The sequence below is a fragment of the Lithobates pipiens genome, unplaced genomic scaffold (assembly GCF_037356315.1).
Source record: "Lithobates pipiens isolate NorthernLeopardFrog02 unplaced genomic scaffold, aLitPip1_a1.2 Scaffold_19, whole genome shotgun sequence".
NCBI classification, from domain to species: domain Eukaryota; kingdom Metazoa; phylum Chordata; class Amphibia; order Anura; family Ranidae; genus Lithobates; species Lithobates pipiens.
In genome coordinates this window covers 143418019-143443520 of record NW_027507764.1, presented here as the reverse complement: position 1 = coordinate 143443520, position 25502 = coordinate 143418019, and the positions used below count along the sequence as shown (strand labels likewise).

Below are 25502 nucleotides of genomic sequence, written 5' to 3'. Positions count from 1 at the left end.
ACCATGCTGGAGCCGTTGGTATGGTAAGTATTTACTCCTTAATCTTCTAACCCTAGACTAAACAACCATTTACCCTGTAGTGTAGGGAACCCCACTGCAAGGATGGATTTTTTCATTTTCCTGGAATTGGGCTTTAAATAATCAAGTTGACAGATACTTTAAAATGCAAATCTCACCTCTTCTATAAATTGACCTCCAAGTTTTTTCTTATTCACTATGATACAGAATAGCAATTCAATATGAGCTAGTGACACAGCTATTTTAATGAGCCTAATAGTTCCAGGTGGTTTGAACAGCTGACAATTGTTCAATCTTAAAAAATGCTTTGCCTAATGGTATGCAAATAAGAAGCACGCTATAAATGCACAATAATGGTAAATGCTGGGTACTAGTAAACTGTACAGGAGTACATGATTACACATATTGGCCTGCCTGTTTAGCATAAAAAAACAGACAAGCCTTAGCCACAACATATACACATGTCAATCTGTCAGGCTATAAAACAGAGAGAATTCAGATGACCGTAGAACAGCTGAGTCTTATGTTTTCTGCTGGTTAAAAGAAAAGGGAAAATGGAAAAAAAAAAAAAAGATACAACTATATTTCAACAGAGGAAACAGAACCAAACCATAAAGCTTGATTCCAATCAAATGGTAACATAAAATGCCATTCTTGTGTTACCTTTAGTGCTTATGTTCATATAATATCACTTATGTTCTCTCCATAAAAAAGAAAAAAAAATCTAACTAAATTAGCACCCTGGGGCATTTTAAAGATATAGATTTTTACACATGGTGTACTAATATATATTTGTTCCATTTTTATAAAAGGCTATCTGATTTCCCATAAAATGTAGAAAAGCAATAAAAAAGAAAGCATTGGACTAAACAATTCCAAAGTAAATGCTTGCTTAAAAATATATATGTATATATATATATTTATATATATATATAATGTATAAAAAAGGCCTGTACATTGGTTTTGGTTGACTGGGTTAAATTAATAAAAGTACAGTGCATGCTCAGACCTGACCTGGGGTTTGGAAGTTTCTATACCAGTTTACACATAAAATAGGTTTTGCAACAGTTGTTCTTTTTTTGGTTAAAATGTTTCTAACAGCGGTATGCAGTCATAGTATTACAGGCAGCATTATTATATTTATTTGGTACTAAACAGCAATGCAAATCAGTGCTTTTTCCATTAGACTGCAAAGTCTGTATTTGATGTTGTTATGATTACATTGAGTCCAGAGACACTATAACACAAAAATAATGTAATAATGCTGACTGCACCTGTTTGTTACATTGTCCATGATAGTTGTCAACTTATGATGTGGTAGAGTTTGTATATGGCAAGATGTGCACTCAGTTCATTTCATAAAGCAAGGGAAGTGTCTTTAATTTCCCTTCCTAGACAATGGTAAATGATGTCTGAAATTAAAACAGAGCAGCCAATAAACTTCTTATAGTCATTTTTACAAAAGAAGTTGAAATATAAATTGAAGAAGCTCATTGGTTGCTTTTGGACAAGGGTGATTTTTTCAGACATGAAATCGAATGGTCTGCCCCCATCACTGCCTATATATTGTACTAAGGAAGTAGTGAGTTTGACCTGTGTCTCTGCATAAATAACTGACTACTAGCCAAGAATGGAGGAAGACAAGTATGGGTGTTTTGTGTAGCAGCAGTAGATGAGGGCAAGCTGTATATCTGTTGAAGCTTCAGGGGACAGTTAAAAACAATCACTCTTAACCTACTTCGAATAATGCAAGTTAAAAATGAAAAAGTTCTGGGACTTTAATGAGTTTCTTCATCAATATTTCATCTTGCTTCAAGGTAAAGCTACTCTTAAATAGCTACAGTGTGTTTTTTTTTTTTTTACAATTTTCTGAGATAGCCATATGCTATTTACTTAGGTAGGAGTGAGTTTATGACAACAACAGCTTCAAGAGGCAACTTAGCTGGAAGCATGAAAAGTCAGATCAGAGGTCTAAAACATTAAATGCCAAACAAGTGTGATGTGCCAGCCCTGAAACACAACATTCAGGAAAATTTGTTAATAATAATGTTTAGTTCGTTAATAAAACTGTATAAATTAAGTATTGCTTGCTTAAATGCATGCTTATAAAATCATATATTCCATCAAGTGTTTAGACCGGTGGATACTGAGCACCTAAAAAAAAGTTGTTGCAAACAAGATATCTAATTACGGGCAATGGATATGGACCACTGAGTTTGATGGAGAAACCCTTTAACTTGGCACTTGACAGCCAATTGATTTAGGTACAGTTTGTAGAGATTAAAACACAACATAGTAGATGTAGTGGGATTAACAATTTTTTTTTTTATAATACACTAGTTTCACAATCAACTGTCGAGAGATACCATCTGATTAGAAACTATGGCATTAGACCTTAATATATATATTTATATATTTATAACAGTTCTTGGAACAGTTGTAATATAACTTGTGTATTATAAAACTGCTTTGTCAATTTTGAATGGCAAAAATAAATACACTGGAAATGTAACAGGTAGTTATGCAACAATTTTGTCAATGCATTACATTTAATGTCCAGGTGCAAGCACCTAAATCTGGTCTTTGAGCAAAAATGGCTGTCACCCTATGTTCATAAAAAAAAAAAAGAAAAAACAAGATTCAGGTCACTTTGAAGACTGATGAAAAAAGAAAGCAAATTTGAAATGTTACTATGTACATAAATGCTTCAGTTCTCAAAGTAACACAATGTACCAGAATACCGAGAAAGCGTCACACGTTTCCCAAAAATGCTAGCATAGTAATTGCATAAATCCCTTTTCTTATAAGAAAAAAAAAACACATTTTGAATGAATACTATAAAAAAGAAAGGCAAGGTCTTTCAATGACTGAAGAGACTTCCAGGATTGAAATAAAGTTGAGAAAATGTTCGTAAAAATGGAAGATCTGATTTAATACCAAACTCCCGAAGGCAGTTTTTGAACCCATTGTTTCAGAGAATTGGGTTTAGGTCTGTTCTGTGGTTGGCAAGAGGATTGAGAGAGGAACTCCCAACCACGTCACTGATGGAAGAGGAAGTTGTAATGGTGTTATGTTGAATGACTTGCTGCTGGGAGCAGGCTGAAACCGGACTCTCAGGCGGGCTGTTTTCAGGACCTGAGGATGACATTAGCACAATGTTTTATAATAGATCAGCTTAAAATATCTAATACTGCAATAATGTATTCTCATTTCACACAGAGACACTTACATTTTGTCAACTATCAAACATACTAGAATTATCTTAACTTCCTATTTTTACTACTGCAGAGGATAATGGAGACAGCATGCTTGACCTTTAATTTTTTTGATTGGGCATTACCAGGCTACTTGGGAAGTAAACTCCCTGGAGCATTTATTGGGATGGCCTTTGAGCTCATATGCATCTTGATATACCTGGAACATCTCTAATTAGAGATCCATTGGATCTGTTCAATGAATCTTATCTTGCTATAGACCATCATTAGCTGTCCCATTTTCAAGTTCCACTTACAGATACAGGTACCAGCTCAAAATGCCAAATAGAAGGACTGCATGGCCAGGTAAAGACTATAGACTCCCAAAGATGTAATCAGCTGCCTATATGAAAGCACACACATAGCTTGTTCTTGTAAGTGAACTGTTTGCTTAGTTCAAGACCCATTTATTGTATATTTGTTCTTAACAATCCATGGGGTTGACTTACTAAAAGCAAATATGCTGCTCACTTTGCAAGAGAATTTTCACTTTGGTGGGGAATTTTGCCTTAGCTAGATGAAAGTGTTGAAAATTTATTTTGCAAAGAACACGCAATAATGTGCAAGGAAAATTAAAACAAACTATATTATTGCTTGCACATGATTGGATATGCAGACCGTTGGAGCCATATAAATCCTGTATAATACTTTAAATAATAATGAAGGTCAGCAGAGCTTAACCTCATTTACTACACCAAGAGAAAGCGCAAAGTGAACAGCCTATTTGCCTTTGGCAAAACAACCCCTCTGTGTCTTTTAACTTTACACAATCTTTTTACAAATGTTTACAATAGCAGAAATGATGACCTGAGCTGTTCTAGAGACATTGGAACACAATTACCAGATTTCAAATCAGCAGCCTGAAGTTGTATCCTACATGGAGATGAGACTTATATATTTACCCAGTAGTTTATTAATTCCTGCTTTTTCACAAAGTATTTTTAAGACACAAGTGTGCCCCCATAGCAGGTTGTCAAACAGAATAACTTGAATTAGTTTTATTCTGGGGAAGTATTTAACTACCTAAATAATTCATTGTAAAAGAATATTTTTTTATGCAAGGATTCTCTTTTCTTTTTGTGACCTCTGGTTCATTTTAATGGTGGGGTTTTTTCCTAGGCAACCTAAGAAAATTATCTTTTTAATAAAGCCATCCTAATGGCTCAATATGAGTGGAGCAAATATAAGCATTGATCTCTATTGGTCTTATTTTGCAAAATACAAGACCAAGTGACAGAAATGTGGGCTTTCTCTTTGCTGCTTTCTACTACCTCCATTTATTCACTTAGCATTTCCTGTGATGAAGAAAGAATGGTTCCCTTTTATTTTAATATGTCAATAGCAACATACAGCTCCAGAATGATTATTTTGGCAGCAAATGTGCTGATGGCGTGAGAAAACTTGAAGAAAGACAATATTAAAAAGACTTAAAAATAAAAAACCTGTAAAACTAAACACAAACTGTCTGACATAATAAGCCATTAAAAGGTGCTATTAAAGTGTATCTAAAGAAAAAAAAAATTAGTTTTGTATAGAGTAGGAAAGTGTTATTAAACCTTTTTTTTGTGCCTCTACTGAGGAGATTTGCCCTCTCTAATTGTCCTAATGACCATTGTCCCAGAGAATGACAATAAGACCCCTTTCACACTGGGGCATTTTTCAGGCACTTTAGCGTTAAAAAAGCGCATGTAAAGCGCCTGAAAAAAACCTTATCAGCAATCCCAATGTGAGAGCCCGAGTGCTTTCACAATGGGGCGTTTTTCAGGTGCTTTAGTGTTAAAAAACGCGGCTGTAAAGAGCATGAAAGAAGCCTCATCTGCAATCCCAACGTGAAAGCCCAAGTGCTTATACACTGAGGCGCAGCGCTGGCAGGGTGTCAAGAAAAAGTCCTGCAAGCAGCTTCTTTGCAGCGCTGCAAAGAAGCTGCTTGCAGGACTTTTTGACGCCCTGTCAGCGCTGCGCCTCAGTGTGAAAGCACTCTGGCTTTTACATTGGGATTTCAGATGAGGCTTCTTTCAGGCGCTTTACAGGCATTTTTTTAATGCTAAAGCGCTTGAAAAACACCCCAGTGTGAAAGTGGTCTAAGAGAAAAAAAAAATCACACGTCTTTAAGATGTTCTCTTAAGAAGATTGTAACACCTGTTGTGGTGAAAACTGTCTAAGCCCCTGTACACACGGTCGGAGATTTCCACAACCAAATCCGTCGGATTTTGCCCATCGGATTTTGTCCGTCGGATCTTGTCCGAAACTGTTGCATACACACGGTTGGACAAAGTTGTCGAAAAATCCGATCTTTCAGAAATAATTTCATTAGGATGGGACTACATTCAGGCTAGTAGCCAATAGCTTTGATGTAGGAATTTGGTCTGAGCATGCGTGGCACTTGGTCCGATCAAAATTCTCTACACATGATCAGAGTATGTCCGATCGGCCCAGTTGGTTGGGAAATATTTCCAACAAGTTGGAAAATTGGGTCCGACGGATATTCCGACGGAATCAGTCCGATGCATACCACACACAGTCGGATTATCCGACAACAGAGTCCGATAGGACACATTCCGACGGATTCTCCGACCGTGTGTACAAGGGCTAAGAGATTATTTACTATTTAAAGGCACCTTTCCCTCTATTAAGAAATAAATAAAAATACATTTTATATATATATGTATATATATATATATATATATATATATATATATATATATATATATATGTGTGTGTGTGTGCTTGTGTGTGTGTGCGTGTGTGTGTGTGTGTGTGATTTTGAGATATATATCCAAAATATTTTAAATGCTTCTGTTAATGTCACCATTAATTTGCAACTACATTTTTTTCTTTACGTTTATCTGTCTTTGTGATCTGATTTACAGAGTATTCCTAAAATAAATTTTGCTATTGAGGTTAACAAAGACATCATGCTGGCAGGGTAAATTCATGGGGGATTATGTAAGAGACCTGTAAAAGCTGCATCAGCTTTTCTTTCTTTTTTTTTTTTGCTCTTTATGCTAGGAGGTGTTACATGATGTATAATAACCTACACACTGCACTACACAAGCTACTCAAGCTACCCTCCTCACCTACTTATTATATCCAGTGTACACCTGCATTATGATTGAACACTGTCAGAGAAATTAGATGTGTTGTATTTCTATAATTATATATTGTATTTTCTTGTAATTTTATACAGTGCTGAAGACAGTCTTTATATTATATGATTCCTGACAGAAGCTGATAAAACATTGTAGCACACAATACAAAATCTATATATCTATCTATTTATCTATTTATCTATCTATCTATCTATCTATCTATCTATCTATCTATCTATCTATCTATCTATCTATCTATCTATCTATTTATCTATCTATCTATCTCTCTCTCTATCTCACCTCTTTATGCATAATGTAGGGAATGTCTACACCTCTTTACCTTTTGCTTTCTGGATTGAGAGATTTATCTTCACTTTCTTTTCCATAGACAAAACAAGAGCAGGTGGCATTAGCAATTGTCACTGCAAAACATGTCCCCATTGAAAGACTTCCCCTCTATTCCTGTCCTGAGGACAACAAAAATAATTGGGATTTTTACTCACTTGTACTCCCAGAGACATTGGTTATCAGGACAAGTAGTGAGGGTGAATCTTCCAGCAGGGACACAGAGAGCAATAAAGCATAATTCACAACAATGTGGCCTATCTCATCTGAGGACATACATATTTTGGTCTGGACCCACAAGGGAAATAATGTTGCCAACTGTTTTAAAAGGCAATACAACCTTGACATGGTTGCCATCCCTATGGAGCACATGGAGGGGGTTATGTTAAATGTACAGTCTGGTATGGTGGACCACCCATAATTCTTGTATGAAAGCTGTAATTCTTAAATGGAACAACTTTGAAATTAGTAGCACATCTACCAAAATCCTCAGCATTCTACTGAGAATCAGGGGTGCATTTTTTTGATCAGCTGAAAACCCCTTTAACTTGAATATTCATGGCAATTCTTATGTTCTGTGAGTAAAATAACAGAAAAGTGATACAAATTTTGTTCTAAATCTGCTATATTAGTTGTATCACCTGCAATCTTGCTTTCTGTCTACCATCACATTTTGGAGCTGATCGAGCTGTTAGTATTCTATACTCACTGAATTTAGGATTTGTTACTCCTGGGCTGCAATATTCGTAACTACATTGTAACATATGCCTCATGATTTGTATCTAGTGAAATGTTATTTATTTGGAGAAAGGAAAGTGAGCCATTTATGCCCCGCACGCAGAAGTTCTGGGTAATTCTCTTTACTTCCAGCAGCTCCACAGAGCAACATGGGAATAAAACGTAGGTGAGTATGTGCTGTTGGTGGTGGTGGAAATGGGTGGGCATTAGGTAAATGTGTTGTATTGCCCTAATTAGGCAAAACACAGGTTCACTTCAAATTTACATAAAATAGAAAGTTTGAACTAAAAATCATATCCTCCCAGGTAATTCTCCTCTTTGAGTACAGCCTGTGGTATCTTACTACAAATCCAGGCCTTTGTACAATACTAAAACAAGAAGACTAATGACTTGAAAATGAATTGCTATATCTTTAAATGAAACTCAACTTACCATGAACTGGGCAGCTTTTGAGTAGAGGTACTCATCCTGCATAAAATGGAAAATTCATTTTAAATGCTTTAAGCAGCTCTCCTGCACTGTGATTTTGGCTTAAAATAATGCTTGCAAGAAGTCCAAAGATGACATCATACAACCCAGGTTTAGAAAAAGAAAATGTATTTGACTTTTGTGCTATAAAGGTACTGTACTTTTGTATGTGCGAATGCTGAGAAACCACACTGTATAAAGGAATAATAATGCAAAACTGCAGCTTATTAAAAACCTGTTATGCCATCATGTAAAACACTTTTTTTAGGCTGAATATTGGAGACCTTTGGAATGCTAGAATGTTTAGTTCCTTGAGCTTTTAAGACCTGTGTATTATGCATAACGCGCCAATAGTTAGCTGCAAGTAGAAACATCCAGTCGACTTTTAAACATATTTGCAAATTTAGATAGTATTCCACAAAAGAAACATATCATAGTAGTTTAGTATAGGGTATGCCAATGTTCATAAACATCGTTAAAAGATCCATTAACAAGGTTGACTTGAAACTACAAACTTTTCTTCTGCTTCTGGATACTTGCATACATCACTGTATTGGAACAACTAAAAAGCCATTCACCCTGATAAGTAGAGCACATTGTATCTCATGATCTGTTTGTCATGGACACAGACAACATTTGTCATAATTGTATCTCAAGAAGGTTTGAATAGCATTCTTAATGTATCTGCATTGGACTAATCTTTGGTGATTTTCTAAATATGGATCTGTGTCCCGTAGAACAGTGGTTTTGCATATTATGAGAATTTAGATAATTCCAAAGCTTCCATCGCTAATTTGAATTATTTAAAGTATTTCTAAATCAAACAACAAAGGCAATGTTTGTTTAATTTATATTATCCTGTTTTGCAACTGCTGATCTCCTCCAGAGGAGTCATTGTGATCTCCTAGCGGGGGCATGTAGAAGCTGTCTCTGCTGATCCAGTGATTTTCTTTTCTGCAACCACAGAATATTGCTCTGTCTATGGCCTGCTTTACTTATAGGGTGCATTTATTGAGAGCCAGAAATAGGAAGGTCTAAGTCACATGGCAACTAGATTCTTCCCCTGACTTTCAAACAGCAATTTCTATATTTGATGAGCCTTTAAGATCATGGAACTGACTTTTCTCGTAGTTCAGAAGTCATCAGCTATACCATATGAATGGTTGGAGCCACACAGGAAATCTGCCCTTGCATGTGTAGAAGGCTATTAGGATTGTATTAACAGAAAGGATTGAAGTTATTATTATTATTTTTTTAAGCTTGAGTCACATTATTCTATGTGGCATGTGTTTTACATAAAAATATGCCGAGTGGAGGTCTCCAAAGCATGTATGTAATCTATACTTCCATTAGAAGACTTTACCCTATTATATACACATGAGAACTGAAACATCTCTAAATTCACTGCAGAAATGGACAGCACTTTCCAAAAGTATAAACATTTTATACCTAGAAAACAGCATTTATAGATAACACTAAAAGGGAAAGTACAATGCTTTCTTTTTTAAATTGTATTTATTTAGTTTATGTACAGATGTATTTTATTATATTTTAATAATTAGTGTCTAATCTTTATTTTAAAAACACTTTATACAGTGTGTATTCATGGCACAGTTTGCAGAAGATGGATTTCTCATGAATAATACCAGCACTGCATACATGCTTGCATGGCATCCTTGGTAGAACAGATTTAGCAAAAAAAAAAAAAAGAAGGATTCTCTACTAATTAGACAGCACAGGTATAGAAAGGAACCCATACAAACTGGTGTTTTAATCTGGAGACTGACACTCGCAAGCCATAAAGCCACAAGTAGAAAAAAATAAAAATATTTCTTATTAACCTGATTAATAAATAACAAAATTTGTATGTATTAGCACCGAATTATAAATAGATAAAGAATATATATATATATATATATATATATATATATATATATATATATATATATATATTGTATGTATAGCACTATACATTCCCTTTAAAGCACTCTTTGGAACTGTTAGTAACTGAAGAAATGTTTCAAAGAAGCGGACATAGAAAAACATATTTGTCCTCATGTGTATGATGGTAAATTCATACAAAACGTGATATAAGAAACAGAGGGAGCGCAATGTATGAGCAGTTAGACACCTGTTTATGATGTCATGCTTTGACATTCTTGCACAGGGAAGCAGGAAAGCAGATTAAAGAATTAGAAAATTAAGTTCTTAATAACTAACACAAACTTGCTACTTCATATAATAGTTTTAAGACAAAAGTCTTTATTTGATAAGTCAAAATGTAATGCACAGACAGTAACCTACAATTTTTTTTTTCAATTCAATAGCAATTTATTTCAGTAAGACCACTGGAAGCTTTAAGCACACTTTTCATTGCTCTGTGCACTGCATTATTAAATAAAGACCAAAGGCTTTTCATTGCTCCTAAAGATATGACTGACTTTTGAAAAAATGCAATGTAAACAATATTATTTAATAGGAGCAAAGTTATAAATGATCATTTTGGTAAGCTCTCATCTTAAGAAGCATATGTATGGATAGACAAATAGAAAAAGGACCACTCATGGGTCGGGCAGAGTACAGACCTTTCTGCATGAAGCAACTTGTATGGCATCCACTAGGATTTGTAAATTGGATAGTATTGGGGGGGTAGTAGTACCATTAATTGCAGCCATAATTAATTTAGCTTTACTTATGGTTGATATATGGGCATATTTGCCAGGCCATAATTGTAATAAAACATGAAAAAATGACAATGCAATCACTATATCTAAGGACTGGTAAGCTGCAATATATACATTTTCATTTTATACGTTTAGATACACTTTAACCTTTTTGCACAGCTTGGTCAGGTCAGGGGAAAGGGCAACCGTATAGTTAAAATGTATAGGGCGAGGGGGGGGGGGGGGCTTGGATACATTTTTGTCTCTGTTAACCACTTGCTTACTGGGCACTTAAACCCCCTTCCTGTCCAGGCCAATTTTAAGCTTTCAGCGCTGTCACACTTTGAATGACAATTGCGTGGTCATACAACACTGTACCCATATGAAATTTTGATCATTTTTTTCACACAAATAGAGCTTTCTTTTGGTGGTATTTAATCACTACTGGGGTTTTTATTTTTTGCTAAACAAAACAAAAAACAAAACAGTTTTCATAGTTTGTTATAAAATTTTGCAAACAGGTAATTTTTCTCCTTCATTGATGTGCACTAATGAGGTTGCACTGATGTTCACTGATAGAGACTGACAACGCGGCACTGATAGGAACTGATAAGTGGCACTGATAGGTGGCACTGATGGGCACGGATAGACAGCACTGAAGGGCCCTGATAGGTGGCACTGATGATGAGTCAGTGATGGGCACTGATTGGCAGCACTGATGGGCACTGATAGGTGGCACTGGTGGGCATTCTTAACAACTGAGGTACTGTAGGCAACTTGAAATATATTATAGTTAGCTGTGATTGGTTGGCTACAGCGTATGTTAGGTCTAGGGTTAACACATTCAGTACATGTAGTTTTAGGCTATGGATTCATTTTAGGTATATGTAAAAAGGTTAGAGTGAACGCTATCAAATTAATTACCATGTGGTTAGTATGGTTAGTAAGGCTTCCAGTTCTTTTTCAGTTTAAAATATATTAACCAGTAGGTGTGTTTTGTAAAATGTCTGACCAAAATTCTAGCTATCCCTACACAAATAAATGGTCTCTTGTATTAATAGTAAAATGCATGTTTTACGTCTTCACTACTTCTGTTTAAATGTGGATCCTGGTTACATCATATAGACAAAATACACTAAATTTCAATGAATGTCTTTTTCCTAGTGGAATATCTATCCCAAAACAAATTTGAGTTTATTTAATAAACCAACATACAAAATGCACTAACTTATCCTAACTTATCAGTGTGGAATCATTTTCACTGACCTAATTCCAGTAAAATGATATCTAACTGGTTGCTTACAATATTGTATAAAAACATAGTTATTCCCTCGGATAGTCAATCAGATTCTAGTCATGTTTTACAGCAGGCTCCAAAGTGAAAGTATACTTGTGACAGGTTGCTAAATGCATCAATGTCTGTCTGTTAAAGTCAACACTGCTTGGTCCTAGAACACTGGGGTTGATTTACTAAAGGAAAAGAGTCTGTTCACTTTGCAAGGTCTCCATGATTAAAGTGATAGTAAACCCTAAACCATAAATGTAATACATTGCAGATTACCAATAGATGTGATGGCTGCATTCGTTTTTTTTTTTTTTTCCCCTTCTGGTTTCACTTGGTGATCTTGCCAGTAACAGACCTCCTTTATTAGAGTGCCCCCCAGTCTGGATGAATGAGGGGGCACATTTGGACAGCAGCATTGTCAGTCTGGGGGGAGGGTATATTGAAGCCAAACTCCAATTAACACTTTTTTAAGCTGTTACAACATATCGTTTTGTTTCCTTTTGGGCTAAAGATATTACTTAAATAAATAAAACTGATCATTGTGAGCACCTCTGCCAGTGGTAAATGGTTTGTCTCATCCCTGTAACTGATACTCCTGCTAGAGAGTTAGTTCTTTTGGTTCTCGCATGAAAATATAAGAAAGGCCGGAAAAGAAAACAAATCCAGCCATCTTATTTAAGAATTGATAAGCAATATAATAAATATTTGCTTTTGGGTTTAATGCTGCTTTAAGCCCTTTGTGGGGTGAAATACATCTGAGTGGGTGGTGGACAGGCAAGACTATATGTTGTGAATCTTCTATTTATTGTATTAAAGCTGATGGCATCAATGTGCGGCCCGCTCATTTCTACTTGACAAGCAGCACAGTTGAGCGGGGATACACTCTTGGGCACGCAGCTCATGAAAGCTGGAGGTACAGGGAAAGAAGCAAGTTTGGAGCAGCATAGCTACGACTGATTCCACTTTGTAAGTGTTTTTTCCCATAGCTTACATAGAGAATAAGGTGAAGCTCTGCTGACTTCCATCATCCAATCACATACAAGCAAAAGTTCTGCTTTTTTTTTTTTTACATTTTCCTTGCACAAGTTAAACTTCACCACAATCACTAAGCTGGGAAAAATTATCTTGCAAAGAGCAACTTCCCTTGCAAAGTAAACAGCATATTTGCCTTTAGTAATTCCACCCCATTTTTCCTACTAATGACAGGAAATTTAGAATAATGTTTTGGTGAAATGCAATCAAGGACACTGTTCTATTTGTTTCTCCAGCAAAAGAGCTGTAAAAGTAATCCTGAATAACAATATTAAATAGCTATTTAGAGAAAACATCTAAATGATACATTTTACAGTAAAATCAAGTACTTACTTAAATATCCTTGTGACTCCTTCTGCATGGTAGTTATTGGACAATCTTTATGTGTAAGCAAAAGTTGTTTTAGTTGTGCTACCTCATTTTTCAACATGGAGACCTCGTTCTGAAAAAAAAAAAAAAATGGAAACCACATTCAACTTCAGAATACTTTCAGACACCTGTGCAGTGAAACAAAAGCTTTAGAGACTCAAGTGACAACCATTTATATGCACAGGTACCAATTTTTACAGGACAGATTTCCAATAATTTAACTTTTTAACCTTGTTTATAGACAATACCCTGAAATACCTTGCCAATGCATATGAAGATTATCTCCAGAAACACTTCTATCTTCTCCATGTTGACCTACAAAATCAATCTGTTTTTGACCAGTATTAAATATTTCAAGACTGATTCCAAATACTCAGTTAAAATTAACCACAGTTTTACATGCTACAACATGCTAATTAAGCCAATACAGACTATGTCTTCAATTATATCCCAAGACAGTTAAACAATAGAATTACTTACAAATTTATATTCAACAGGAGTCTAGATAATTATTGTTTTCATAACTTGCTAAATGGAACACATGTAATTTGCCAGATTGTGAGATAATATCAGGTTTTGAAGGTAACAAAGCATATATTAAAACTGCTTTTTTCAACCTTGTCCTTGGAAGTGGCTCCAGTAATAAAAAATACACCATATGCTAGTTAGAGAATGCTTTCTGCTGCTAATGTGCTGTAGGCTTGCCCCTGATTGTTTAGACCAGCACCCTACTCTGGTAAGCTCAAGTTTATAGATACTATATAGAGTTGTTCTTGTCATTGACACTAAAAATGAGCCGGTGTCTATGGTACACAGAACCAGGACATTGTCAGAGACAGGCTCAAAACCTTGTGTAACATTACTTTTCTTTTAAACTTTGACAGATTTCTTCTAACCAGGTTTAAAAGTACAATATAGAAGGTTCATTTCATATTCTAGTCATGATTTAAAGAAAAACTCTAGTTTCAGAAATACTTTTCTTCAGTGTCTATAAGCAGAGCCTTTAGAGCAGGTCTTTACCAGTGCTGCTTGTATATACCTTTATTCATTTGCCCTGGGCGCACTTTAGCTTGAACATCAAAGCTCTGACTTGCTGCTTCCTTCAACCTGTTTATCACTGTTGGTCAGTGAGACCTTTTATCAAAATGCTGAAACATACCACCTTGTAATCTAAAGTCAATAGTTTGAGATTCTTTGAACAGTATTTCTTGAGAATAGTCTTTCTCAACCTTTTTTTTACCCCAGAAGAACCCTTGAAATACTTTCTAGGTCTTGTGGAACCCCTGCTAAAACCCTTACCAAACGTTGGTGTCCATTGGGCAAAGTGTCCATTACATTGATGTGCCTCTGGCCCTGGAACTATACAACACCATCAAATGGAAGGGCAGTTAATCACATCTCAAGGAACCTGTAGCAACCTCTGGAGGAGCCATGGTTGAGAATGGCTGCTCTACAAGATAACTATGGTTATTTGTAGACACCACTTGGTTTCTACATTTGATCCTGCTGGTACAGTAAGGCAATGTACATATAACATGATAACATGCTCACTGTGCTGCTTTTTTAGCATTATCCAATCAGCAAGTTGTTTTTTTTTTTTGTTTTGTTTTTACTATACTACTGCAGCAATGGTTACAGATTTGGTTATGCTGTCTAGCATAGCCAGATTCACAAGATAGCACCTAAACAGATCAAGATTTAAGGCAGCCCCTGCCTAAGGGGAAGGTGATATTAGACCTGGCTTACAGTGGGTACATCCTTTGAGGTGGGAGCATAGGCAAAACCGTGATGGGAATCACAATGTCATTCCTTTAAATTGCATTGGAAAAAATATGTGATCACTGGATGTAAAGATAGCTGTTTTTTCAAAATACTTTTATTTTGACCTTACTTTAGAAAATACTTTAATGCACAGTGGAGAGACATGTTTATACATATGAATTGCATTTATGTAGGATTTCTATATATTTATTTCTTAGTATGATTTGAACATGTTATACACTTTATAGTGGTTTTGCAATTTGCACTTTATATGAATAATGAGGATTGTAAATGTTATTATATTAGGGTAAATATTTGTAATCACAAACGGTTTGGAGAGGCACAATGGGAATTATTTTATTAATTCTCCCATGATTGTCCTATGAGGATGCAGTTCCCCCTGACCCTCTTTTTGGACAGTGCTGATTGGCCATGTGCTGATCACATTCACTCTCCCAAGAAAAAACTATTTGGCAATACACACCAAACTGAGCATGTTCAGCATGTCCCCTAGCATGGTTTGAGGACTCTGGAAGAAGGGGAGGATCAGAAGAGACAGGATCAAATAGCCTTTTTATACAATGCAGAGGATTACCCCTTAGGTTCCACAGTGAGTATAACAAGCATGCTTTACTGCATATACCGACTTATTTTACAGTTGTGAGTTTAGTAACACTTTAATGCAGAGAATCACAACTCCAATGGCAAATAAAAAAGTTCCCACATACTTCAGCTTTACCCCTTTTATGCCGGTGGGAGCCAAAGCATTAAAAGGGCCACAATGTCTGAAACTGGTATGAGGGCATCTCACCATGCAACACTGTAATTGGCTGGACAGTGTTGATGTCATTGGGAGTTCATCCTACCAACTGTTCTAAGAGTGCTGATGGAGCTCAGAAAAATCAGTGAAACATGCAGAGGCTGGACAAAAAAATGGAATTACTTGGTGACTTGTTTCACGTTAAAAGTGGAAATAATGTAACATTCTTTTGCTTCCACTGTGTGATGAGACGCCTAGCTAACAGGTAGGAAGCCTCACTTTCATCATGCGTGGCTAGTAACATGAAGTCATGCCAGAGCTTCAGGCCGTCTTGGATGCCAAAGGTGGTCCAACACCATATTAGGTAATGATTTTGTTCTTTTACTATACTTGTTTCCATAATTCTGTCCAACCCCTGTATACAGTATGCAGCAGGTGGACATTAAAATTCACATACCATGCCACTGCATATATGTGTATTGCTATCATAATGGTTTAATAAATATATGCTTCAATACAAAATAATATAAAAAATACACAACCATTTTAAATAATATAGACTCCAAACAACATTAAAAAGAAAACTATGTTCTAAGTAGGATGTCATTTTCTTTTTCATGCTGCTTCACTTGAGTGAATGTGCATCCTTTTTGCCCATCAGTTTCATGTGGCTTGACATCTTGCAGGTGCATATGGCAATTGTTAATGTTCTTAACCTTTCTACTTTAGCACTTAAATATAAAAGAGTGGGAGATACTATCTTACCTTGGGGCACAGTGCTGATATATATCCTTCAATGGCATGTATTTTTAACCTCCACATAAACTGTGACATTATAACCTTTTAAATAAAGCTAAGCATCTCTAAACTTGCCCATGTGTGAATTGAAACCAAGTGTCCTGTAATAGGATGCACATGTGTGTATAGATATATAATCTCAGGACCATATCATTTTCCAGTGCTGTGTAAGATTTTTGAATGTGTACCATACACCTCTACCTGACAGGGGAGATTAAAGTGGATCTTATGTTCAGAAACCTAGCAGTCTGACCCTATTAAATGGGGCAGTGTTTTTCTGGAAATTATGCTGATTTTGAACTTACTATGGGGTTGATTTACTAGAGGCAAACACACTGTTCACTTGGAAATTGCTATGGAAGTAGCATTTTGCAAGGGAATTTGCCCCAGAGCTTAGTGAATGTGATAAAGTATCACTTTGCAAAGAATACCCAATCACATGCAAGGAACAAAAAAAATGAATTTTGTTTGCACATGATTGGGTTATGTAAGTCAGCAGAGCTTCACCTCATTCACTAAGCTCCGGGGCAAATTACCTGCAAAGTGCAACTTGCTTTTCAAAGTAAACAAACTTTTTGCTTTTATTAAATCAATATCTATCTATCTATCTATCTATCTATCTATCTATCTATCTATCTATCTATCTATCTATCTATCTATCTATCTATCTATCCTTACATGTGGTTACTCATATGTACGTATATGCTTCTAATATACTTTATATATACACTGTCACTGATACACAGCACAAAAGCAAATCATACTGTCTTACTCACTTTGTCTTGCCTTAAAGCAGCGTTAATTTTGACAGCAAATTTCGATTTAGTTTTAGTCTTAGTTTTAGGACTCAATGGCATTTTAGTTTTAGTCCCATTTTAGTCTTCTGCAATTGTTTTAGTTTTAGTCGTATTTAGTCAACTAAATCTCCAGTACATTTTAGACAACTAAAACTCATTTTAATCGTCTAAAATCTAATAGGTCTAATTAAATTGTAATGCATTAGTTAACATTTCTCTACAATTTCCAAACTCATTATATACTGCTGGAGTGAAAAATTGAATATATTATTAAAGAGGAAGTAAACCCTGATGGGTTTACTTCCTCTTTCATTCCCTGCAAAGGTAAAGCATCGCATAGTAGTCCAATGTGTCACTTACCTGACACAGGAGCCAGCAATGTCACCGCTGTCCCCTGTAGTCCGGTGCATTTATCTTTTGGTGGGTCTCGCCGCTCTGCATCTGTCATTCGGCGAAGCCGCGATGATGTCACTCCCGCGCATGCGCATGTGCGGCATATTCACCCTTGACGGTGCCGTGCTCAGTGCGCCTGCACGCCACTGTCTACGGCGCATGCGCCGTAGACAGCGGTGCCTGTCTTTCGGCAAATATCTCCTAAACAGTGTAGGTTTAGGAGATATTTCTTGGACCTACAGGTAAGCCTTAATCTAGGGTTACCTGTAGGTCAAAGTGTGTTGTAAGGGTTTACAACCACTTTAATTATGGCATTGAGGTTTGAACATGCTCTACAGGCCGATGTTAATTTTGAAGTCAAATTTCTATTTAGTTTTAGTCTTAGGCTTTTGACTAAAATGCCATTTCAGTTTTAGTCCCATTTTAGTCTTTTGACTAAAATGCCATTTTGGTTTTAGTCGTATTTGAGTCATCTCAGTTGTTTTCGTTTTAGTCGTATTTTAGTCTACTAAAATAATATTAATTTAGTCAACTAAAATGTTTTAGTCGTTTTAGTCGACAAAATGAACACTGCCTTAAAGAGACCCTGTCACCGGATCATTAATTTTATCAACAATCTTCCATAAAATGATATGTGCATGTATTATATGTATTTAATTATTTACCTGTAAAAGCCTCCATTGTGTAGACATCCAAAAGTGCTGAGACTACTGCTGGGTGCCACCATCTTAACTGTGATGTCATCAGCCCCAGCAAACTCCAAGCTGTCACTCAAGTGACACTTTATAGTGTTCCCCTTTGCTCTTCCCCTGGCAGCTACATAAAAGGTTATGTAGGGAGGGTAGGGGATGGGTGCAGATGCTGGGCCAGCATAGATTGCAATGAAACCATTCCAGAAGAGAAGAGGGCTTCAATTTGCAAGAAGGAAGGGAGCGTGATAGGAATTGACTCTCCTGGAGCAGTAGTCAAATTTTCTAGCAACTTCACAGGCACATCGCAAGCCGAATAAAAATGCTTAAAGCATTTTTGATATTTTCTGTACTTTTACCAGGAATTTATTTGAATTGCTGACAGGGTCTCTTTAAAGAACCAATGCACAATGTAAAAAAAAGCCTGGCAAAGCTAACATTCATTGTTGCCTGTAGCAACCAATCAGTTCTGACTTTACTGTAATGTTCACAGTATGACCTTTAAAACAAATCAAAGAAGTTGCAATGGGCAGCAAGAAATATTACTTTGACCATACTTTGCATACTGTACAAAAGGCTCATAGTGTCCCCCCGGCAGCCTGTAAATTATGTTTAAGCAAACTTTATTCATAAAGTGAACAAGGCATTTGCAATTCAACTGCACAAATTCCGCGCCATGGGAACAAAAACAAATGGAAAATATACACAAAGAGCAGCTCCCTAGAAGAGGGAGCTGCTCTTTGTGTGTATTTTCCATTAAACTTTATTCATAGCCTGTTTGGTGGTCATTATATCAAAACAAAAAGCAAAACAATTATTATATATAAACTATCAAAAAGCAAAAATGTTAACATACATTTAATTATTATCACTATATTATTTGTCATATATATATGAAATTATTATGTTTCATCTTTTAGCAAATAACAAATACATTGTCTAGCCACAATAATTTATAGTTTACCAAAACCTCAAAATAAAAATGTTATATGCAGCTTTCCAGTCATTGGAGGTGGTGGCTGCATTATTGTTTCTTTTTGCATTATTTTTACGTAGTGATCCTGCCAGTAATAAACTTTCAGTCCTAGGGTAACACTCCCTGCACTGTATCTATTAAGAAGCATTGTTGTCACCCTAAATGTGTCTCCTGGTTAGGATTAAAAACACCTACCCCTCATCTATATTACATTGAGGAAGATGTTTTGTAGTTCATAAAAGATAGCTGGGAAAGCTGATAACATTGTTTGAAATTTCAGTTCAGTGCACAGGACATCACAAGATCAGTGGCAGAACCTGCAGAAAATGTACTTATCCTAAAAAGTAAAATAATGCAGCCATTACATTGATGAGCTCTTGATGACACCAGCACACAGGGCTGGTAAGCTGAAATACAGTATATATAATATATATAACTTTTGTTCTTGGAGTTATTATGTATTTTAACTTGTATTAAAGTAAACAGTAATGCGTGGTAGAGCTAGGGAGGATTATAACCACTGTCTGTTTTTTTTGTCCATTAGGAAGATTTTCCTCCACTTCCTGTTGAAACAGGAAGTGAGAGAAAATCCCTCCAAAGTGAAGGAATCCTTTCTGGTCACCAGGGTTACCAGAACTAGTGTCTCCTTTGGAATATTTCCCCTCTATTCCTGTTCTAGTGAAAAATTTGGAAATTTCTTTCACTTGCACTTTAAGCCATAATGGTAAACAGGACAGAGAGCGGGTGAAGCTCCCTAATGGGGGCGCAAACAGCAATACCAACCTAACAGGTGTTTAAACCCCTCTCCACTCTAGCCAAAACTAAAACAACAATTTCCTTTAGTTATACTTTAAGTATACTTGATGTATAAATACTTTAAGTATACTTGATGTATGAATAAACATTTATGACAACACACCAACATTAAACATATTTTATAAATTTGAAACTGCACCTTTCAGTGTTGTAGAGTGGACTAAGATAATGCAAATTTACATTTGTTTTTTTTTTTTTTTTATTTGATCTTGAAATTTAAATATTAGAAATGTTGCTTTAACCTCCCTGGCGGTATGATTATTTCGGATTTTAGGTGCTAAAAGCGGTACCATTATTTTGCATGAAAATTTGGCGTTTTATATTGTAATCCTGCAATTCTTAGGAATAACTCACTTAAATTTGTCCAAACCAGAGTCTAGCAGACATCCCGGGTATAATAAAGTTTGAAAAATGAAATCATAAATTATAATATAATAAATAATTATAAATAATTGTACCAAATAATAATATAACAATAATAAAAATTATTCAATAATGTAATCAAATCAAAAACACTGAAATTTGCTCAGTTGCAGAATTGTCACTGTCATTACTTTTCAGTATTTGAGGACGGATCTCCCCACAAATCGCTATCGCTCAATTCTGCGAGTGATTTTAATTTATTATCGCTGTTTTCTAGCTGGTCTAAAACCATTTTTGATGTAAAAGGACAGTTTTGGTTGCTATGGACAATCTCCAGTTTCCAGGCATAAAGAACAGTTTTTATTACATAAAACTGCATGCAGGGCACTGGGCAGACCACTAGGGACAACGGGGATGTGAAATATTTACATACAGCAATGTAATCTGTAAGATTACATTATACTGTATGTATACTGTCTGTTTCACTTTTTAAATTTGGCGCCGATCTCCGTCCCCGTGCGTCGCAACGCTCGCAGGGCACGGAGATCGGCGATGTGATGCATCGAGCGAGACACGGCTCGCTCGTACAGCGCGGGGACACCGCTGGATCCGAGGGAGAAGGTGAGTAAACGTCCTCCTGGATCCAGCGATGCAGTCCTGAGTCTGGCTCGGGGATACCGCTTTTGGTATGAAAATTCCACCCCGAGCCAGACTCGGGAATACCGTCAGGGGGGTTAATTTAAATCTCAAACACCTTTATAGAGATTTGCATAGAAGTTATTTAGAGTCAGACCTCAGACTAGACACTGCTGATAATACATAAACATGGCCGTGGCCTGCTGGGATTTTTAGTAATAGTGTACCATTATTCCAGACATCGAAAGAATTGGTGGAAATAGGGTGATAGTGAGTGATCTGCTGGATGTCCAATCACTGTTTTCTTTGCTAAATACTGAAAACAAAATCAGGGCTATATTTTAAACAAGATTGAGCTGCTTGCTCTGTAAAGGTTTCTTTGAGGCAAGTGCAAAGTCCTTTGGCATCCTTTGACACAAAGTGTTTTCATTATTAATGTAATGTGTCTTGCTTGTGTATGATGGACGTGTAGAGAAAATGCTCAGCTATAAACAGTGGCTTTGTGAAGCTGTACAGTACACACCTGAAGCTGCATGTTTGTCTGGGTTAGTTCCTCTGCTTTCTTTTCCAGTGACATCACCCAGACCTTCCTTTTCTGTCTGCACCGCGTGGCAGCTGCTCGGTTCCTTTCCAGAAACTTTCGCCGCCTCTCGTCTGGATCCTCGTCCACCACCCGCCTGCGTCGGCCTCCCGTGGGCTGAGGGGACTGTATTGTCTGAGAGGGCTGCATTTGCTGTGCTGCTGGTGAGAGCTGGACCAAGAAGAAAAGCTAATTGACTCTCTAGACCACTAAAAGCACACATGTTAAATGTGGTGGTGGCAATGTCAGCCAAAAGAAAAACTCAAATTTCATTTAAATAACCACTCTGCATTTCTTAAGCATTCACACTGAAAGAAAGATATCTGTCTGAAAAATAAATATATACAGCGTTTTTTCTTTTTTTATATAAAAGCAGAAGGGACTGTGGTAATAAGTGTGTTCATACTCTTTGAAAGTGTACCTGTCATTTTTGCTAGTTATGCTAGTATTTAACCACTTGCCGACTGGGCCATCACCGAAAGACGGCTACAGCGCAGACGGCTTATTCTGGGAGGACGTCCATGGACATCCTCTCAGAATCTTGCTCCCGCACGCCCCCTGGGGTGCGCTCCCGGAAAAATCTGTGACCGCCAGGTTCATCACGGTAAATGGCCACCGGTAGTGTTCGATCCGTCAAATGAGCGCTGCTCAGTGCCCATACTCTGCAGTACTCTGCCAATACTCTGCAATACTCTGCTAATACTCTGCAATACTCTGCATTACTCGCCAATATTCGCCAATACTAAATAATAAATTAATAAATACATTTTTTTACCGGAATTTCATTTTTTTTTATTTATAGCGCAAAAAATAAAAAACCCAACAGTGATTAAATACCACCAAAATAAAGATCTATTTGTGTGAAAAAAGGGACAAACATTTCATATGGGTACAGTGTTGCACGACTGAGTAATTGCCATTCAAAGTGTGAGAGCACCGAAAGCTGAAAATTTATCTGGTTAGGAAAGGGGTTTAAGTGCCCAGTGGTCAAGTGGTTAATAGGGTAGGGGAGATAGATACTTCCTTGTTGTTTCTGTCCTATCATGTTGATTTTTGTATATTTTTTGAAAACTGATGAGCAATCCCTGCCTTGAATATTGTCAAACCCCCCCCCCCCCTCATATAATGAAGGCCTACTTCTGTTGTTACCATGGTAGTGGTAAGGAAACTAATGATGCGGAGGAGTTTGGTGCAACTTGAATTGGTCATACACATTATAATCTGATTGTAAAATCTCTGTGCAATCTCCTTTAAGTTTACCTAAACTATGTAATATGAAGGCCAACCTAATCAATGTATTCAAACTGAATCTGGTTACGAATGCCCTCACTCTATATTCCGGGTACCTAATCTGTGGCCCATGGGTCACATGTGGTCCTATAGTATTTGATATGTAGCCCTCAAACCTCGACAGTAGTTAGTGGGAGTAGGATCACTGGTTCATAAAGGGGCAGTAATGGCAATAAGCTCAAGCAACCTCAAATAACATTCCCAGTCTCAGACTGTCCGGCAACATGTCTGTAGGCTACAACTGCTCCTGTAGCACATACCCAGTGGGGTTGATTTACTAAAACTGGAGAGTGCAAAATCTGGGGCAGCTCTGCATTGATCCCATCAGCTTACAGTTGTTGTTTTTTTTTGTCAAAGCTTTTTTGAACAAGATGAAGTTAGAAGCTGATTGGCTACCATGCACAGCTGCACCAGACTTTGCACTCTTCAGTTTTAGTAAATCAACCTCACAACTTGACTATTTTTCAAAAGATGTTCATAGTATCTTACAGTCTTCTGTGACATATATACTAAATATTATATTTGGTCACTTGGTTATGTCAGAGGCCACAGCTGAGGCCCCCATATACCTCATAAGCTGACCACAGCTGTTCTACAAAGTTGTTGGTAGATCTAAAGGAGAGTATTCAATCAGAATATTTTGTATATGGTCAACTTTACACTGATGAGTCTCACACACTTATACCCACCACAACCTCAGCTTCTTACCCTGTCGTGGCAACATACAAAGAGCTTAGAGGCATAACAAGCTCTTTATCTTAGTAAATTTTAGGTGTGTTTTAACATATCTCTGTTGTTAATCCAATTTAACCTTGTGCCATAAATAGTGATACTCTAGAATAAAAATGTCTTACTGAGTAAATATGCAGAAATGAATTTACTATGTAATTGCCAATTTACTTTTATATGCTTACCTTAAGCATTTTTTTTCTCCAAAGCAAAGTGCACACTTTTCCACCAATAGCTTTACCTGTTGTAATATTATATATTATATATATTTTATAATATATATAAATGGTAAAAAATCTGATATCCCTTTTAAATGAAAATGCGGAATACTCTTTTACTGGCCTGGTAACAATTCTACATTTTGGATATTCTTTCACTTTCTGTCCCAATGACAATAGTCAGCACAACAAAAAAAAAAAAACCTTTTTGACAATCAGAGTGGACTAGCTTGTGGATTAGTTTATCTCCTGTGCCATTCTCTTGGGTAAGCATGTTCACAATGCATATCTGATAGCACTAACAGCAAAGAGCCCTGATTGCTTCAGAGCACTGTCCAGAAATTATTGGACTTACACGTTACTTTTTTTTAATAAATACATAGCTTGAGTATATTTTTATATATATATGTTAATGTACGCTTTAAAGATAAAACTTTGTTTTATTGATTCGGGAAAGTGAAACACAATGCTCCTTTTCATGGTTTACATGATTTCAGTCATCACTTTGTATTGCTCATGGAAGGATTGACATTATTGATCTGCACCAGAACAATGACAAATGGGGTCTGATCTACTGACATATAAAAACTGCCAATTATGGGTTGAGGAGTTGTTCATAACAACTGGATGGCAACTGTCATTTTTCAGTATGGTTTAGAAGGCTAAAGCTGTCCATATATGGCTCCATCTTAAGGGGTAATTAGACTAATGTTTATGTAATTGTAATGAATCTGTATTTCTCATGAATTGTCATTTTCTCAGCACCTGGAATGGCTCTGCACTCTGATCTTCTCAACAAACACATAAAAAATCTCACAATTATACACACTCAAAATCTAGCCATATTTAATGTACAGTATATCTGAAGCCAATACTTTCTTTTTTTTTTTTTAGTTTTGGATAGCATAGGGAACAGTTAGAAACAATGGGGGTTATTTACGAAAGGCAAACCCAATTTGCACTACAAGTGCACTTGGAAGTGCAGTCGCTGTAAATCTAAGGGGTAGATATGAAATGAGGGGAAGCTCTGCTGATTTTATCATCCAATCATGTGCAAGCTAAAAATGCTGTTTTTTTATTTTCCTTGCATGTCCCCCTCGGATCTACAGCAACTGCACTTCCAAGTGCACTTTCAGAGCAAAGTGGATTTACCTTTCGTAAATAACCCCCATTGCCTTTTTTTCTGGTGTCTATGTACCTTCGGGAAGTTTCCCATCTCCTGTCCTGGATACACAAGAGCAATGAGAGAAAATTTCTCAAAAGAATGGGGAACTATCATCTTAGACAGTTGTCACTGGAACAGGTGTCCCATTTGGAAATTTTCCCCTCATCCCATGTTCTGGTGTCAGTTGAAAACTTTTCAATCTACCATTATTTTTTGACTTGATTTTGAAGTCCAGTAAATCAGCTGTATTAAAAGCCATATTCAGTTACA

General features: G+C 36.5%; 1 protein-coding gene across 3 annotated transcripts in view; it reads right to left on the bottom strand.

Annotated features, from left to right (window-relative positions):
• Positions 1–245: 245 nt before the first annotated feature.
• Positions 246–25502, bottom strand: part of CREB5 (cAMP responsive element binding protein 5) — a 612896-nt gene continuing 587639 nt past the window's right edge. For 2 of the 3 annotated variants that reach the window (XM_077491353.1, XM_077491355.1), the window contains 3 exons: positions 21774–22001; positions 13226–13334; positions 246–3153 (listed from right to left, as the gene is read on the bottom strand). In XM_077491353.1, the coding sequence (XP_077347479.1) occupies positions 2990–3153; positions 13226–13334; positions 21774–22001 (501 nt within the window). In that variant the 3' untranslated portion in view covers positions 246–2989. Of the gene's footprint in view, positions 3154–7876; positions 7913–13225; positions 13335–21773; positions 22002–25502 lie in introns of all 3 variants that reach the window. The other variant, XM_077491354.1, reaches the window with a different exon arrangement.